This window comes from Nicotiana sylvestris, chromosome 8, assembly GCF_000393655.2.
Source record: "Nicotiana sylvestris chromosome 8, ASM39365v2, whole genome shotgun sequence".
NCBI classification, from domain to species: Eukaryota; Viridiplantae; Streptophyta; class Magnoliopsida; order Solanales; family Solanaceae; genus Nicotiana; species Nicotiana sylvestris.
Window position 1 is genome coordinate 161,553,618 of NC_091064.1, and position 17,293 is coordinate 161,570,910.

The 17,293-nt window shown below is 37.0% G+C and overlaps 2 protein-coding genes across 4 annotated transcripts; both read right to left on the bottom strand.

Moving 5' to 3' along the window:
- Positions 1-45: 45 nt before the first annotated feature.
- LOC104228403 (probable transcriptional regulatory protein At2g25830) lies at positions 46-6,333 on the bottom strand. 2 transcript variants are annotated; one of them, XM_009780863.2, is made up of 7 exons: positions 6,109-6,333; positions 5,826-5,989; positions 4,138-4,199; positions 3,793-3,949; positions 3,391-3,668; positions 2,271-2,391; positions 46-847 (listed from the first exon to the last, which is right to left on the bottom strand). In XM_009780863.2, exons 1-7 carry the CDS (start codon positions 6,206-6,208, stop codon positions 752-754), a joined length of 978 nt encoding a protein of 325 aa, XP_009779165.1. In that variant the 5' UTR covers positions 6,209-6,333; the 3' UTR covers positions 46-751. The 2 variants fall into 2 exon arrangements, with proteins under 2 accessions (XP_009779165.1, XP_009779164.1); XM_009780862.2 differs by having other exon boundaries at positions 642-847; positions 2,271-2,394.
- Positions 6,334-7,495: 1,162 nt separating this feature from the next.
- LOC104228404 (uncharacterized) lies at positions 7,496-11,323 on the bottom strand. Of its 2 annotated transcripts, none has more exons than XM_009780865.2 (2): positions 9,821-11,323; positions 7,496-7,989 (listed from the first exon to the last, which is right to left on the bottom strand). In XM_009780865.2, the coding sequence occupies exon 1, from the start codon at positions 11,012-11,014 to the stop codon at positions 9,917-9,919; it is 1,098 nt and encodes a 365-aa protein (XP_009779167.1). In that variant the 5' UTR covers positions 11,015-11,323; the 3' UTR covers positions 7,496-7,989; positions 9,821-9,916. The 2 variants fall into 2 exon arrangements, with proteins under 2 accessions (XP_009779167.1, XP_009779166.1); XM_009780864.2 differs by having other exon boundaries at positions 8,187-11,323.
- Between the last annotated feature and the right edge of the window lie 5,970 nt (positions 11,324-17,293).

A 17,293-nucleotide genomic window follows, 5' to 3' on the forward strand; every position in this document is an offset into this window, starting at 1 on the left:
AAGACATCAAGATTCAACAAGGAAAGGAAAAGCTTTTACTGTGTCTTTTGAAATTGAGGAGTTGCAATCACTTGTGTCATTTTATCAATTCAAACAAACATCATAATCCACTATGCCAGCATCGGTTCAAGTCGTTTTCCAAAATAAAAGTAATAAAACCTGACATCTTAATGCACTAAACCAGAAGCTTCAAAATTTACATTTCAAATGCACATAGGGAGATTCATCTCTAGAAACAAGTTCCTAAAAGGGAGATTCAGTAACACATGAATCAAATGTTAATAAAATACTTCTGCAGCAGAAATTGGAAAATTGGATATGAGATTCATCATACTGATACAGAGAGAGAGCTACAGGATATTATTGGCAATGACTTCAGACTTCAGATGATCTCTTTCAAGGGACAGTTGTAACATGTCGAAGCACATCCATTTTACTGATAAAAGGAATAAAGGGGGAACAAAGACGGTAACATATTTTTGGGTTAACACGTATAAAAAAATGGAATCTACGGATTCATTCTATCATTTAAAAGATCAAACCCTATGAGAAATTCGGGCCAAACCATGATATGAGTTCCTAAGTTGAGAAAATGGGCATATTCTTTGCGGAAGTAAGATTGATAGGGTGACAAAGGCTTAGATTTGCTCATGACTCCAGGATTCTACAGTTCCGAATATATGTTGCTATCACTCATCAACAGCCTCAACAACCAGTTGTTAGGCGCAGCCACTGTTAAGTGGCAAATAAGCTAATACTTCTGATCTGTATACACAGCATCAACATCATCAAGTTCAAGTAATTTGGACATGAGTTCTTTGTTCAAGTCCATAGCTTCATCATCTACCTGCAGCCGAAAACCAAAGAATAACTACAACAAGCGGAGATATCTACTGTAGTAATTGAAAAGATAAAACTCAGCTTTTCAGCGCATATACTGATTGCTTTCTTTTCTGATACCCATCAAAGGATTTTTCTTAGCACTCTATCATACACCTTCTGTACTCTGTAGGCTAAAGAATATTGTGTATGTCTCCCTCTTCCTCTCCCTATAAATTTTCAACGATCTTCTTCGCAAAAATACAACCTCTATTGTAGATCTACCGAGCACAAATCCACAGTGGTTCACCGCCATTCTTGTAATTTTTCTATGTCTATGCTCTTTCATTCGTTCCCAAGGTTTCATTGTATGACTCATAAGCTTACTGCCACAATAGTTTGTAAAACTTTAAATATCTCCTCATTGTTTGTATTGGGATCATGTATTCTTTCTCCACTCTCTAATACAATGTTGAATAGTTTGGTAAGTGGTACTACTCCAACCTCTCCAACAGTTTTTTTATAAAAGTGAAAAGCACAAAAAATAAAAGAGGCACGTGGGGCATGAAGCAAAAAGGGATAAGTGAAAAGTGCACGCTTCTTTGAAGTGAAGCACCACGTCTACCGAAAATAAAAACTTGCCAAACATATTTGGAATTTGTACCTATGATAATCATATTGCAACAAAAACTACTAATTGTTGCATTTGATGTACCATAATGACGATGTTAGTCCAACTCAAAGTAACCATGACAAAAGATATATCTTCAACAAGGCCATAAAAAGACAACTTCAGTCACAAAATTAATTTTTTTATTTTCAATTAACCAACCTTAAAAAGAATTAATTTGCAGCATACCATTTCATATTTGACTACTTCGTTAATTGTACAAAGTGAGCAGTAGAGAGAAGCAAAAGAGATGCCTAGAATAAAAAGTAGAAGAGGAAGAACTCACATATTAGAAGAAAAAAAAAGAATCATTAGTTTGAAAGAACAAAAAATAGGCAAATAAGAAGGAAAAAAAATTTAAAAAGCATAAGTAGTGGAAAATAGACGTTACAAACTCGAGAAAGAGAAGAGAAAGACAAGAACAAAGAGGGCATTAAAGCCGTTGTGAAGATCGGTCCTAGTACTCAAAACTGCAAAATATCATTAATCCCTTCGCCCCACCCTCTCATGAAATTCTCTGTTTTGCAATAAAAAATAGCCTTTTGAAGATTTGAGTTATCAGAAAAAGAAAGCTATGCTATGCAGATGTCTTATAGCCACATGCTGCATAAATCTCATGGACCATTTCTATGATTATACTTACAAAAGGTCAACTATTCACACATCAGCTATTAAAATCCTTTTGTAAAATTTCATGGTTAAAATAGTATTTCCCTCTCAAAAGATTAACAAGCGCTACCAGATTAGAAGAATAAAATTCTGATATGCTGTGCTTACGGACCTCAATTGGAGTTATAGGAAGTAGCTCAGATCCGTTGTCAGGTTCAAATTTTATTCCTTCCTCTTGTAGCTTTGATAATATCACTGGATAGTTATCCGCTGAAGACACGACTTTGTAAACCCTACTAAAGTCAAAAAGAAAACAAATAGTCAAATACAGTGATATTAGTCCATCCAGTGTGACATTAGTTCATCCTCACTCCTCCGACAAGAGAGGGTTGCGCTAGTGGTGAGACTCCTCCACTTCCAACCAAGAAGTTGGGAGTTAGGGGGGGGGGTAGTAGGTACACCAATGCAAGGCCACATTAGATTTGGCAATAAACAAAAGTAAAGAGTTACCAGAATTTAATTTCAGCACTGAAAGAGAATCAAATCATGAATAAAAAGTCCTAAAAAGGTTTCTTTAGCAATAACAACATATATGCCTGAAAGAACCATAAGAGCAAAATCTGGGTCCAGTTCCACGAAAGGAAAGAGCAATAGGGTAGGGTAGTATTCGATTGCAAGTCTTGCATTTCTGATTTCTATTTTTCAGTTAAAAGCATCATCTATTTTGCAGTTTCTGGTACAAAACGATTTACTTTCACAGAAAACATTGCATCATGAAGTATGCCAAAAGTCAGTGTCTCAATCAAAAATGAAAGATTGCAGAGCTCAACTAGTTTCCCTCTTCAAAAAATGACACAATAAATTGAAATTGCCCCAAAAGGCTATTTCAGCGACATCCTTGCACATTTTCCAAATTGGCTCACATTTCTATCCTTTTCAGCTAAGGCATTATTTCTACCGCAATTGAAGGAGATTATTTGATTCAAAAGTTTTCTCCATGATATAGTGCTACATATTTTATATATAAATAAATAATTTTGCAATATCAGGCAAAATACCTTTTTGGCTCTGGATATTGTCCTATAAAAAATTTCAAGAAAACCTTGAAACTAACAAAACAAAGTCTGGATAGGTTATATGATGAATGAGGCTGAATAAACTTTATCAATTATTGATCTACAAATAATTGAAGTAGAGCAGCTGTTCTGTCCCTTAAATTACAAATTACTTTGTTCACGAGATATTGCCTAAGAGAAGCCTTAATGAAGATACAAAGGCAAGGAATTATGAACCTTTCAGATGAATTTGCTTCTGTATCATAGTCATCCATTGAAGGTTCAATTATATCTTCAGCACCAGCATCTAAAGCAATTGTTAGGAGCTGGTCCCGGTCGACATCAGTGACTTTTATATTAGCAACCCGAGCACGTCGGAACTTGAACATAATGGATCCTGAATCTGCCATCTTCCCACCACAGTCCTTCACCACCTCTCGAACTGCTGCCACTGACCTGTTTACTTTATCTGTTAAGACCTCAACAATGATACCAACTCCGCCATAACCATATACCTGGGTATAGAGCAAGGGTTAAAAGTTCATTGAATTGCAATAATCAAGAGTAGCAAAAAGGTAAATGTGTACACATGGTTGATTATTAGATAACAAATGCATGCAAGTTTAAATGTCTCAACACCTCATAGATCTTCTCCATAAAGGCTTCCTGTCCCTTTTCTGAAGCTCTTTTTATATTGCGCTCAACAATGTCTTTGGGTATATCAAGCTCCTTAACTTTCTCGATCAGAGCAGCGAGAGCTGTATTAGATATTGGACTGGGACCACCTTTCTTAACCCTGGTCATTCAGGAAACAGTACTCATTTCCACTAGTTAATCATAACAGTCACAGAAACAGACGTCAGGACATTTGGTTCATGCCACATCAAAATAATGCTCAAAAGTTCCATTTTGAGAAGAAAGGAATCTTCCATTCACTTCAAGCTTGATTTAGAAGAAAAACTATTTGTCTGTTGCATAACTTACGCAGAAACAACTTCCTTCCCAATTTTTGAGTACAACTTTGCCTTCTTAAGATCCTGGGCAGTCTGCACATAAAATCATTGACTTAAACCAATAAACATAACATTAGAACTGTGCTAACTCCAAACACTGTTGCTGGACAATCATGTGAATTATAAAGATAAAATACACTACATCAACAACAACAACAACGACCCAGTATAATCCCACAAGTGGGGTCTGGGGAAATAAAATACACTACATCATTTACACATAAATATTGGCTACTTTGTCCGTTGTTGGGACTATCTATCCTCACGAAACACATCAACTTTTGTACTACTATAGTCAAATAAGGTTAAAATGCATCACAGAGATCTCAAAGTCACACAAACAAACATTTCCTAGAATGCTGACACAACATAACAATGGAATCACAATGCCTAAACAGTACTAGCCACTTAATATTCTACATATTAAAAAAAATCTACATAGCTACATATAGGATTAGATGCTTTGATGGCATTTCAACTTCCAACTGTAACCTAAAGTCTAAATGTTTGATGAGTCTTTTCAGCTTGAGTAACCTTTCCCCTGTAAATAATATTATTCCCCTCTTAGATTTCATTAGCTCTCTCTCAATGGTTTAGTAGCCATTCCCTTTTGCTCTTGGTTAACTTCCTGCTCTAGAATGGTTTTTTGTATTAAGAGTTAACCAAGTTTTCTATTGTAACCTTTTGCATCTTCTTGATGCCTATAACGCAATACCTTACTTCATCAAAAAAATATAGGATTAGGAATAAGGTTATTCGCGACAAGGTGGGTGTGGCTCCTATTGAGGACAAGATGCGGGAAGCGAGACTTAGGTGATTTGGACATGTGAGGAGGAGAAGCACAGACGCCCTGTTGAGGAGGTGTGAGAGGTCGACATTGGAGGGCCTAAGGAGAGGTAGAGGCAGGCCGAAGAAGAAGTGGGGAGAAGTGATTAGACAAAACATGGCGCAGCTTCAGCTGACTGAGGACATGACCCTTGATAGGAAGGTGTGTATATCGAGGATTATGGTAGTAGGGTAGGTGGTCTAGATTATTCATACCGGTAGTATTAGTACGTACTCTCGTATTCTGTTGGTATTAGATTTCTATGACTACCTGTCGTTTCGGTCATCTTAATATCTTGTTTTTTTATGCTGCTTTTACATGGCTTCTCGGTGTTGTCCTTTCTTATCTGTCTTTTCATTATTGCGGTGCTTATGCTTTCCTGAGCCGAGGGTCTATTGGAAACAGCCTCTCTATCTTCACAAAATAGGGATAAGGTCTGCATACACACTACCCTCCTCAGACCCTACTATGTGGGATTATATTGGGTATGTTGTTGTATAGCTACATATTTTTTTCCTCATAAAAAAAAATTACATAGGTTTACCAAATTCTCGGCGTGTAAATTTCTGAGCACCTTAAAGTTAAGATAGACCCAGAAGGTTACATATTTCATTAATAAATCATTTTTCTTTGGCAAATGAAATCAAGTCCGTCGGAGAAAGATTCAAATTTGAGTTAATTTCTGTAAATCCCAAATCATTTAGATTAGACAGAGGTAACACTTATTTGAATCAAAGAATTAATAACTAAAAAAAGACGTCCTTTTTTCACTAATAGAAAAAGAAAATTAGAACTATATGATTTACACGAAAATAGCAAGAGAAATTGTATACCTTTCTGCCAGCAATTTTGCTGGAGCGCCTGCCCATACAGAGAGGAGAAAACGTCCAAATCTTTCTGACTGAATTGCAAGATTGAAGTTCCAAAGGAAAGACCCATTTGTCAGAAGATGAATAACATGAAGAAGATGAAATTTTCCCACTTAATAATAAAGCACCTGCAAGAAAATAATCAAATATTAGCTCATTCAAACAGAAAATAAAACCCAAATCAATAAAAGCTACATAGATTTTATTTTTATTTGTATTTTTGCTAATATATAGGAGGAGTATATACTTTTGAGAGTGCAAGAACGGTGGGGTTTAAGATAAACCCCATTTGAGAATCTGTAGAGCAATGAACTAAATGCTCGAACTGAAGATGATGAATACGCCATTGTTTTCTTTTGTTAATACAATTTTCGTCTCTCAGATTCTTATTTTTGTGATGAGATTTTCAGTGGACACATCAACTCCTAATCAATCAGGATACGAGGATGCTGCAAAGGTTTTTTTTTCTTGAATATCCAGGCACAAAAAAAAGAGTTATTTTATATAAGCAGTCGTGTTAACCCCTCGAGTTTGTGAAATTACACATTTCTACCTGGAAAAAAAATTCTTACTTTGTCCCGTGGCGAAGAGGAACAAAATTTTAGTGTCAGTCCGCTTTAATTGATTTTTTAGCTTTTTTTCATAATATTTAATTTTTCAAATATTAAGAAGTAACTTTTTTTCTCCTAAAGTTGTCATTTGAGTAAAGAACCTAGGAGTATTTGTTTTGTTTCTAATGAACAAATTAAAATTAATACGGTCAATTTTATTGTTAATTAATGCTAAAAAGTGAATTTCTTAATACTATGTGTTAAAATAGTAAAAAAAAATCAAGTAAAGTGGATCAAGAAAGGAAGTGTAACTGTTTTACTGGATTGGTTTGTATAAAACCGATACACTGTTTTAATAAGTTATATTTAGAAGTCTTTTAATTTTGTTAGAAATGTGGATTATTAGTTTGTAAAAGTCTTTTTCTTTCTCGTGATAATATCATATAAAATTCTTAACCAAGTAAAAGAGTAAAGAACCAATAGGCAATGCAAACACTAGAGTTTTACTTTTCATCATGATTGAGTATATATTTAAATTCCAGGAATACTTTTGTTCTATTGACAAATTTAAGAAAGGTTTTGAAATGGCACATTTTCAAGTGCCATTTGAGATGATTGTACTATTTTTCAAATTCACATATTTTTAAGTTTACACAACCCAATTTTTAAAAAATGATAAACCTATAGCTAACTTTCGAAAATGTTAAGTTTAAAGGAGTTGCCACAAAGATTTCTTTTGAAATGCTGCGACAAAGATTTAAAGGTAACCTTTACTTTTTTGGGTGGGGATAGGAGGTGTGTGACCAGGGCTATCAAAGGTATAATCCCACATAATGGGGTGTCGGGAGATTAGTGTGCATGCATACCTTACCTCTACCTTATGGAGATAGGGACATACCTTACTTCTACCTTATGGAGATAGGGAGGTTAATTCAAATAAACTCTAGGCTCAGGACAGTGCTATCAAAGGTAAAAAAAGGAAAAGAAGCCAAGATGTCTCTTGAAGCTTTAAGCGCAAAGCAAATATAAAAATAAAGCAAAATAGAATACGGATTGTAACGAAGAACGGTACAAACTAAAAGAAAAATTAAAATAAATTATATATGTAATTCAAGAATAATAACTATAAGAACAAACAGCAATTAGATGGTCAAAAGAATTGTAAAAAAAAACATATTTAAGTGAATTAGATAGTTAGCAGTGTAGTCTAAAAGACTATAAGTGATAGTAGAAAGCAACTTGTGTTAACTTGGCTCTGCATCTTGTTGGTGAAACATGTCCATACTTCCACTCTGGTAACCCGAGCCATATATGATGCAGAATTCATTGGAAAATGCTATTAACCTGGTGACAAGTTTAACATGTTGCATTCTACAAATGCCATCGTAATTCATAGATCGTGTTCTGGAAACCATCCTTACACACTTGACATGGCAATATTTCTCCAAGTCCGACTATTTTTCAGTGCCCAATACTTGCCATTTTCTCGCGTACAGAAACAATGTACTTGTGCAAAACCCAGATTTAGCAAATACTGCTGCTACTCCATTTCTCATTCATTCTTCAACACTTGAAACCTGTCAAAATAAGTCCATGTCAGTTTTGTTTTTGCAATCAAAGCTCTTTGGAAATGTTCTACTGCATTTAATTCTAGAAACAGAAGAATGAAATCGACCTATTCCTCTGCAAAAAACGAAATGGAACTATGAGACTCACAAATATAAAAGTTGCAAAGCTTGGCAAAAGATACCAAAATATTAATGGTATATCTTACTTGAATCAGTAGGCAACAAATATCAGGAAAAATCGAGAAACAATGGCAAATACATTCTGTACAAGTTACACATAACATAACGATATTTCATGTCTTTAGAAACATCAATGTCTCATCTTATTTTGAAATGGCCTATCCGATATGAGCACGTGAACAGAAGTAAATGTCTTCTCAGAGTGATCCTTCTTTTATGTAATGATGGTAGCCAACTTGCGCGGGCCTCGACGATCCATGGATACCTGCTACCTCCCACCAGCACAGGTAACAAGTAACTGCCAACCACAGTTTAGGCAGATGGAAAGAAATCACCGACTGGTTTTTGTCTTTGTTGTTTGAACCCTAGTCTCCAAGGTTTGCACTTACTTATTGATTGGGCTTTGCTCACATTGTTTCAGTATGGCCGCCTCCTCTATTGGACCCTGTCTTTGTATAACCATACAGTTCCCAATTCTTACCACCAGAAGATACTTTTAATGTGTTTCGTTTCCGGTGCATATCAATTTCCCATAATTTCTTTGACCTGTTACACCTAAAAGAAACTTTGCATGTCATCATTCCCATAAGAGGCACACAGCACATGCTTCCTTATTTTAAACTTGAAAGGTTAAGGGCAAAGTAAACTGCTTCTCTTTTCAGACTGGACCAACTGCAGGCTCATTTTGGAGTCAACTTCTCAAGAGGCCAACTAATTCATACAAAGTTGCCTGGCCAGTATGCCCTAATACATCCCTCCAAAGTGGTGAAGAGACGCTATGCAGTAAATGGAGAAATAGCTTGTGGCGGGTTGTTTGATAAACTCCTTACTTAAAAGACTGACGCTCAACCAAACCTCTTTGGAGTTGTTCTCTTAAATACGAGAGGACAGTTAGGTCTAAAATGAACCCAGCGACCACAATATCCGAGAGCTGACTAACAAGGATAAGAGAAAAAGAAAAAGGAGAACTCATGAACAGTTACCCAGACCACAAAGAAGCTTATGAAACATGGAAAAATTGCCAGAAGAGCAGCATTGTTGCAAGTACAATCTTTTCAGGAAAGAGGTTTCAAGATATACTTTTGTTGTGGCGTTTGGAAAGTCAGATGATTTACAGCCCTAAATAGTTCAGTAAAATGGGAAATTTTCCAAAGGTGTACATGATGTCATTCCCCCTTGATGTTTCACAAGATGAGCTTCACCAGCTTTCCAACCATTACAGAATATGGAGGATGAAATTGTGCATTCTGACATCGTCATGCATAACCTGTGATTAACAAGAAACCTATACTGAAGCATGGTTCATGATGCTGCAGAGCGGTGATTTTTGTTTCCTTTTTCTACGAAAGAATTTCAACTGGTGTGCACAATAGGTTAGCTAAGAGAAACTATATCAGGCCACAAAGATTGGAAGTGGTCTTACTTTCAACAAAGGCCTTCCTTGTTTGCTTACTTCCTCTTAAGGAAGAGATTCTTGAATTACCATATCTCCAAAATCTGCTATATGCGTTCTCCAAATTGAAATGTCTATGCATAATATATATTAAGCAGCACATGCCAATAGCACGGTATCCAAATTCATTAAAAAGTACCTTGCACATTTGTTTGGCTACAAGGAACATTTCAGCAATAAATAATGGGAATTGGGCAGAAATTGCACCTGAAGTAATAACTGCTGAGAGGTATCACGAAATGAGGGGACCCTGAAAACAGATCAATGCATATCAAACGAGATATTTAACTCCCCTTTCATCTGTTATATCCAATCTATCCAACAGTTTTCTCTCATTATATTATCCTGCACTTCCATAGGAACCCACATCCTTAATCTTCTATCAACCACAATGTATTCTAATGTTTGGCATCCTAGCACCAACTCTTCCAGATCATATCCACTAAGCTTCTCGCAACTAGTCAAAACGAGCTCTTTCAATGACCTATGCTTTGTCAAAGCACGAACACCTTCACCAGTGACAAATTCACAGCCAGTAAAATTAAGAGCATCAAGATTCTTGCAACCTTCAGCTAGAGCAACAACAGTAGCATCAGATACATTAACAAGCCACGACAAGTTCAACCTCTTAAGACTCTCACTCGAAGCAATTGCCTCACCAGCAATATCAGTCACATTCGGTCCACATTCTGCCAAATCAAATTCCTCTAAGCAACACATTTGCATCAAACTCAATACCCCAGTATCTGAAATCCTATCACATTCAGCAAGAATTAGTTTCTTCAAACTAATTCTAAGAGGTCCTTCTGCCAATGATTTCAAACCCTCATCTGATACCAACCAACAACCCTGTAAATTCAAGCTCTTCAAAGAGCAGCAACCACTTCCAATAACTCTAAGCGACTCATCACTAACCTTATCACAAAAACCTAAGTCTAAAGCTATCAACTTTGGCAAAAAGCTAACAAGAGAAACAACCCCAGCATCCCCAACTCCACTTCTCTTCCTCAAATTTACTGTATTAATACAAGAACAACCTTTTGCAATAAAACACAAACCATTCTCATTAAAATCATCCAAGATTAAATTTTCATCCATTTCATCACAAAACCTGCTCTTTTTCTTGAAACTAAGGTTAAGAACTTGGATTCTTGGGCAATTTTCAGCCAAGATTTCAAGATGGGTATTTGTGATATGTTCAGATGATTCAAATTTGCGCAAATTAGAGAATCTTGGAAGGAAATTAAGGAGAAGATTGGGTTCAAAAATACGTACGGATGATCGAGTTAAGCCTTCAACTCTGAACCATTGCTTACAAACTTGAGAAAGGGATTTTCTATAGGCAGGATCATGAATCCTATTGATTATTAGAACTAATAAATCATCGCCCAGTTTTTCCATTGTCAATTGCAACCCAGTAATTGTGGGGCTATGTTTGTACTTGTATCTTCATTGTTCGCTTGGCTCCTTTTCGATATTTCTACCTGCTCTTTTGGACGAATATCATTTTCCCCTTTTAATTAGATCAGATTGTTCATAATTTTTTAAGTTGCATTTACCTCCATCGTCAACTTCGTGCAACTTGCCACCAAAAGAACATGAAATCTAGTTATCTAATTCGGAAGAGTAGGGCTGCTTGTGGGCAGTGGCGTGTCGCGCCGCCTTTTTTTCCCTACGCGGGAGAGAGAAGGTTCGGCTTTCCACATTACAGAGGGGTGATAACTCATTTTTTTTTTTTTTGGGAAATTGGGTATTTGAAACCTAACGGATTATGGCGATTGCATTACCATAGATTTAGGGTAAGAGCTCGAAATAATCTTGACGGGAAGGCATTAGGCACCCTTCTCGATCCACAACGGTGGGTCCCGACCGAACTTATACTTATGAATTAGTCCTTTAACAAATAAGTAGTTGAAACAAATAATTGCAAATAAATCATGTTGGACATTGTATGACTCAAATAATAAGACAAGAGATTTGAACAAATTGTATACATAAAAAGAAAGTTTTAAGTAAAAGGAGTTTGGGAAAGGAAGGTTCCTTGGTTGTTTAGCCTACAAGATCACCCTACGTAATGCCCGGTAAATACTCCTCAATGAGGGGCTACACGTAACGTTAGCGCGTAGTCATCATATCCCGTTCTGCCCAAGCCTCTCCCCCTGGTCATAGCCTAAAGCGTTCTAGTAACCTTGACAATGTCCTATGCGTGCATTACCCATCGCTTTCCCTGTGGCCCTATAGGTATTTTAGGACCTCTAAATCTGGACAGTTCTAGACGACCCCTAAGGTTTTTTAAAAGGAGAAAATTCTAGGCGAAAGGCAAGAACACATAGGACTTAACAGATAAATGTAGAAAGAAGTACTTAAGAGGCCCAGGTTTACCTCCACAAGTAATGCACATAAGCAGCACGTCTCAAACACGAACAAGATTAGTTTTATTAGAGAAAGGACTTAAACAAGATATCTAAGTGGATGTCAATGCACAGAATTATGCAACTTTATTTTTTATAAACTTGACAGTAAGGTCCTAATCAGTCTACTTACTGTAGATACGTGATTTTTGACCCTCCCCGAGAATTTTCACATTTTTAGCATAAATATGTAATTTAGGTCTAATATAGCTATTTTGACTATTTTACTTTATTTCGTCGCAAAAGGAAAAATTACAAAAATATATATATAAATTTTAGTTTATGTATTTTTCATAAACTTGAAAAAATACAAAAAATGTACTTTATTTTTGTACTTTATATAATTTCGAAAATTACCAAAAAATATATATAGTTCTATTAATGTTTTGTAGTCATTTTAATTTTGAAAAAATACAAAATATTACTTTATATTGTATCTTTATATAAAAACGAAAATTACAAAAATAGTTTTATTAATATTTTGTAGCTATTTTAATCTTGGAAAATATTAAAAAAGATATAGTTTTGTTTTAAATATTAGTCTTATTTTTGGTAGTTATTTTACTTACATAGGATTAGTTGAGCAACGTCGTGTTCTTATTCTCGGGTCCGGGCAAAAGAATAATATTCGGGTTCAAACTACCCGTTTTTAGGCCTAATTTTCGAACAGCCCATAATAATCTGAGTCCATCACACAAGGAGGACAAGCGTGGGGAACACGGACGGAACACCGTACACGGGGAACCCCACCGCGCATGGGGGACACAAACCTTGGACCCCTACACACGTGGGGTCCATTTTTATTGGCAAAAGGGCTACAAATGCACGGGCAAGGCAAGGGAAAGGGACTTGGAAAATTTTGGAGGAGGAGCACTGTTCATCTTCCTCCTCCTTTTGAAAAACCATAAAAACCCTAGCAAAAACCACCAGACCCCACTCCCTCGCGTCGCCAAAACCACCAGCCCCCACTCCCTCGCGTCGTCACTGCCACCAGCCCCAACTTTCTCAAGCCAAACGACCACCGGAGCCCCATCGAGTAGCAGCTGTTGCTGCTGCGTCGTCATTGTCCCTCAACCCCACTCCCTCACGTCCAAATGCCACAACCAAACAGGCCCGTCAGCAGCCCCTCCCCCCCTCGTCATCGCTTTCCAGTCGACAACCAAACAACCAGCGAACACCACCACTGAACTCCACCATTGCTGCTCGCTACCAGCTCCCTCCATAGTTGCTCCTTCCCCACATCCAAACGACCCCTTTTGCTTCATATTCACGTACCAATTGCTGTGTCGGAAAAAATACAGCAGCAACCAACAATCTCAGGTCGTTGACGGGCTTGGTCCGAGCTCTCTGCTTCCATCGAGGTCGTCGTTGTTCGTCGAGGTCCGTCTTGAGTTCCGTCGGGGTCGTGTTTGTCGATCTGAGGTTGTCGAGGTTCAAAGGTTATTGTTCTTCATCCTTTGTTTCATTTCGTTCGTTTCGCATATTATGGTTCAAGGCGAATGAGAGTATTTGATATTGATGAATGTCAACAATGCAATTTTTTGTTGTTTTGTTAAAAATGTTTATTTTATGGTTAGTTACTGCATGCTTAAAGTAAATGTGAGAACATATCTTGAGCTTAAGTTTTTTTACGAGAATGTTTACTTCTATGCATATATTTGTGTTTATTAAGGGAACAATTTGACATCCAGTGAATTATTGCGAACGTATGTACTCCCGTATATTATGTACTCTCATTGTAATAAGTATGTGAACGTCTGAAGGAAAAATCATGACTACTAGCGTTAAAGCCTTATTTCTCATTTTTTTTAGTAATGGAAGTTGGGTTTAATAACGATAACAATACGCTAGCGAAGTTGGGACTAATAGGAGCTTTATTAAAATACTTAGAATTTGGGACAGGCCGTTTTAGCGAATTTTACGGCCTTCCCCAAAATAATAATGCGCTAGTTGCTTTAGGCGCGCCTTTAATAATTTATTCTCCTTAACTCGGGTGCACATTTATGTGCCCCAAATCCAAATCTCAATGGAGTCGAAATGTGTCTCTAATCACGGGTACATTGATTGTGACGTGGTTCGAGATGTTTGTCCATGACGTTGCAAATTCCTTCTAAAAATAAGAATGAGATGAGCCTCGCCGAATAAAAATGCAAAATTGCGGGGCCCTCAGTAAATATTTGCTTTAAAATTGCTTAGACTTTGGGATGGACCGTTTAGCAAAACTCCACAGCCCTACCCAAAGTAAATGATACGTTAGTCGCTTTAGGCGCGCCTTTAATAATTTAATTTCCTTAAACTCGGGTGCACATTGATGTGACCCAAATCCAAATCTCAACGAAGTCAAAGTGTGTCGACGACCACGTGTACATTGATTGTAACGCGGTTCGAGATACATTTTCACAACGTTGCAATTCTTGATAAAAATAACAATAAATGATAAAAGCGGTTAAAAGTTAAATTTTGCACATAAGTTCATACTTGTATAAAATCAGATAATCAAGCCGAATATGACAGTTGAGCGACCGTGCTAAAACCACGGAACTCGGGAATGCCTAACACCTTCTCCCGGGTTAACAGAATTCCTTATCCGGATTTCTGGTACGCAGACTGTAATATGGAGTCATTCTTTTCCTCGATTCGGGATAAAAATTGGTGACTTGGGACACCCTAAATCTCCCAAGTGGCGACTCTGAAATAAATAAATAAATCCCATTTCGATTGTCCTTTAATTGGAAAAAACTCCCTTGTACCCTCTCGGGTATAGAAAAAGGAGGTGTGAAAGCTCTGGCGACTCTGCTGGGGACTGGACCCAGAATCTCTGGTTTCGCAGGGTTAGAATTCGAGCTTAGATAAATTGTTATATTTGGTTTTATCTGATTTTTACATATTTGAGCCTAATGTGCTAAATGCTGCTTTTACCGCTTTAATATTATTTGAACTGTACATATAAACTGTGCCGAAACCTTTCTCTTCTTACCTCCGGGGAGAAGCTCGCTGGACGAGACTCCCTATTCTGTTAGTGTCAATGCCTGAAATAAGAAAGAGGTCGGACAAGTTACAAAGTCGGACGATCTTGCGGGTCCCCGGTACGTAGACCCCTCCTCGGCTCGAGTTATCCGCTCGGGTACACAGTCTAGAACGTATACCCAGGTTATAAACCTAGTATAATAAAACCTCTGCTGGGAAATTAAACCCAGAACCACTGGTTCAGGGTTCAAGAATTCGAGCTTAGAATAATTGTTATATTTGGCTTTATTATCTGATATATATTGCATGTTCTGACATAACATACTAAATGTTGTCTTTTACTGCTTTGATATTATCTGAACTGTATATAAACTGTGCCGAAACCCTTCTCTTCTTACCTCCGGGGAGAAGCTCGCTGGTCGAGGCTCCCTATTCTGTTAGTGTCAATACCTGAAATAAGAAAGAGGACGGATAAGTTACGAAGCCGGATGGCCTTTTGGTTCCCGGTAAGTTGCCCCCTCCTCGACTCGAGTTGTCCGCTCGGGTACACAGTCTAGAACATATACCCAGGTTATAAACCTAGTATAACGAAACCTCATGCTGGATCCCTAGTAGGAACGCTTATTTGCATCACGTTGCATTTGACCTAGGGGACTCAACACAGGGGTTAGGTCCGTCTAGGACTAGCAACCTGAAATGAAAAGACCATTCTGATGCATCCTACTTGCTCTGTACATATATTTGTTTCGAACTTGTATGTTGACCGGTTTCTGAATCTCGGGAATGTTGGAAAATTGAAGGAAAAAAAAGGGAACAAGAATATATCAGTTAGGGAGATAATTGATTATTTTAGAAAAAATCAATGACCAATTACTGGCGAAACTCTGTCGAAATTTTGAAAAAAAAGGAAAATATTTTATTTTGTTTTACTAAAAAATATAGAAAAAAAGAGTCTTTTATTTTTTGGAAAAATAGATTGTTTTATTGTTTGTTGAAAATGGAAAAAAATCGTTATTTTGTCTTTTTCAAAAATAGAAAAGGAAAATAGATTGTCTTGCCAGGAAAAAATAAAAATGGAAAAGAGTCATGTTTTAAAATAGTTCGGTTAATTTTCCCGAACTACGCGGGTTTGATTCTCACCGGATGTGAGATACGTAGGCAACCCTCATCGGGTACAACCCCACCTTTTTGCTAAAATAGCCAAAAACAAATAAATAATAATAAAAAAAAACATGTCAAAATTTTAAAATTCTGTCATAAATAAGTCGGGTGAGGCTGTTTTGTCATAAATAGCCGAATGTTCCCGAAAGGAACGCCGGAAGGCTGACTTTGCATAAACAGCCACTTTTGGGTCATGTTTAGAAATTTGGTCAAGTTGACCCACACAGCCCTAAAAATCTTCGTCCCCGAGGCGCTGAAGGGCCGTGTTTGCAACACCGCGTTTTCATTGTAATTTGAAAAAAAAAAAAGTCAGCGGTCAGGTGAATACCGTTTGAATTTTTAGTCAAAAATAAGCCGAGCCAGCTTCGGCAGTGTCTTAAACCGTTCTTGCCAAAATAGTCTTAGAGTATCTTTCAGTTGTCGAAAGGTTATTTTTGTAAGAGAATGGACAAGTTTGTAAAGTGTCATAAAATAAGCCTCCCGACCTCAAAATTCATGTGAAATTTGGAAGGGGCCACGTTTGCAAAAATAACTGTTCGGTTGCATTTGTCAAACGGAGAGAGGAAGCTGACCATTTGTTTTTGGAGTTTGTAAATCTTTTAATTAGAATACGTGGGTTGTTTGATTTTCGAGTTTGTAGGTCATCTTCAAACCTTTGGAAACCAGTTTGTTATAATATGAAAACTGAGAAAAAAAATGTTTAGTATTGTTTATCTTTTAGTGGTCCGAACTACGCAAGGTCTGATTCATGCGGGGTCATGATACGTAGGCAATCTCCATAAGATTCGACCACGAAAAAAAATGGAAAAAGAAAATAAAAATGGAAAAAAAAGAGAGAAGAAAATGAAAAAAAAATCGAAAAAATGAATGAAACAAAAAATCGAAAGAAAAGAAAAATGAAAAAAAAAAGAAAGGAAAAGAGATGTTGTTAATAATGGGGACCGACTGAGTCCATTTTAACCTGTTTCGTTTTGAATCACAAGGAAAGTTAAGGTGGTTGGTTTGTGGTAATCCAAGACAATGACACCCAGAACATCGCGCAGAATCCTTTACCCGCACATCATGATGCACACTTTGCGGGGATCAGGCCTGAGATCAGAAGCACTCAAATCTTATTGGGGACTTGTTGACTAAGGTTGAT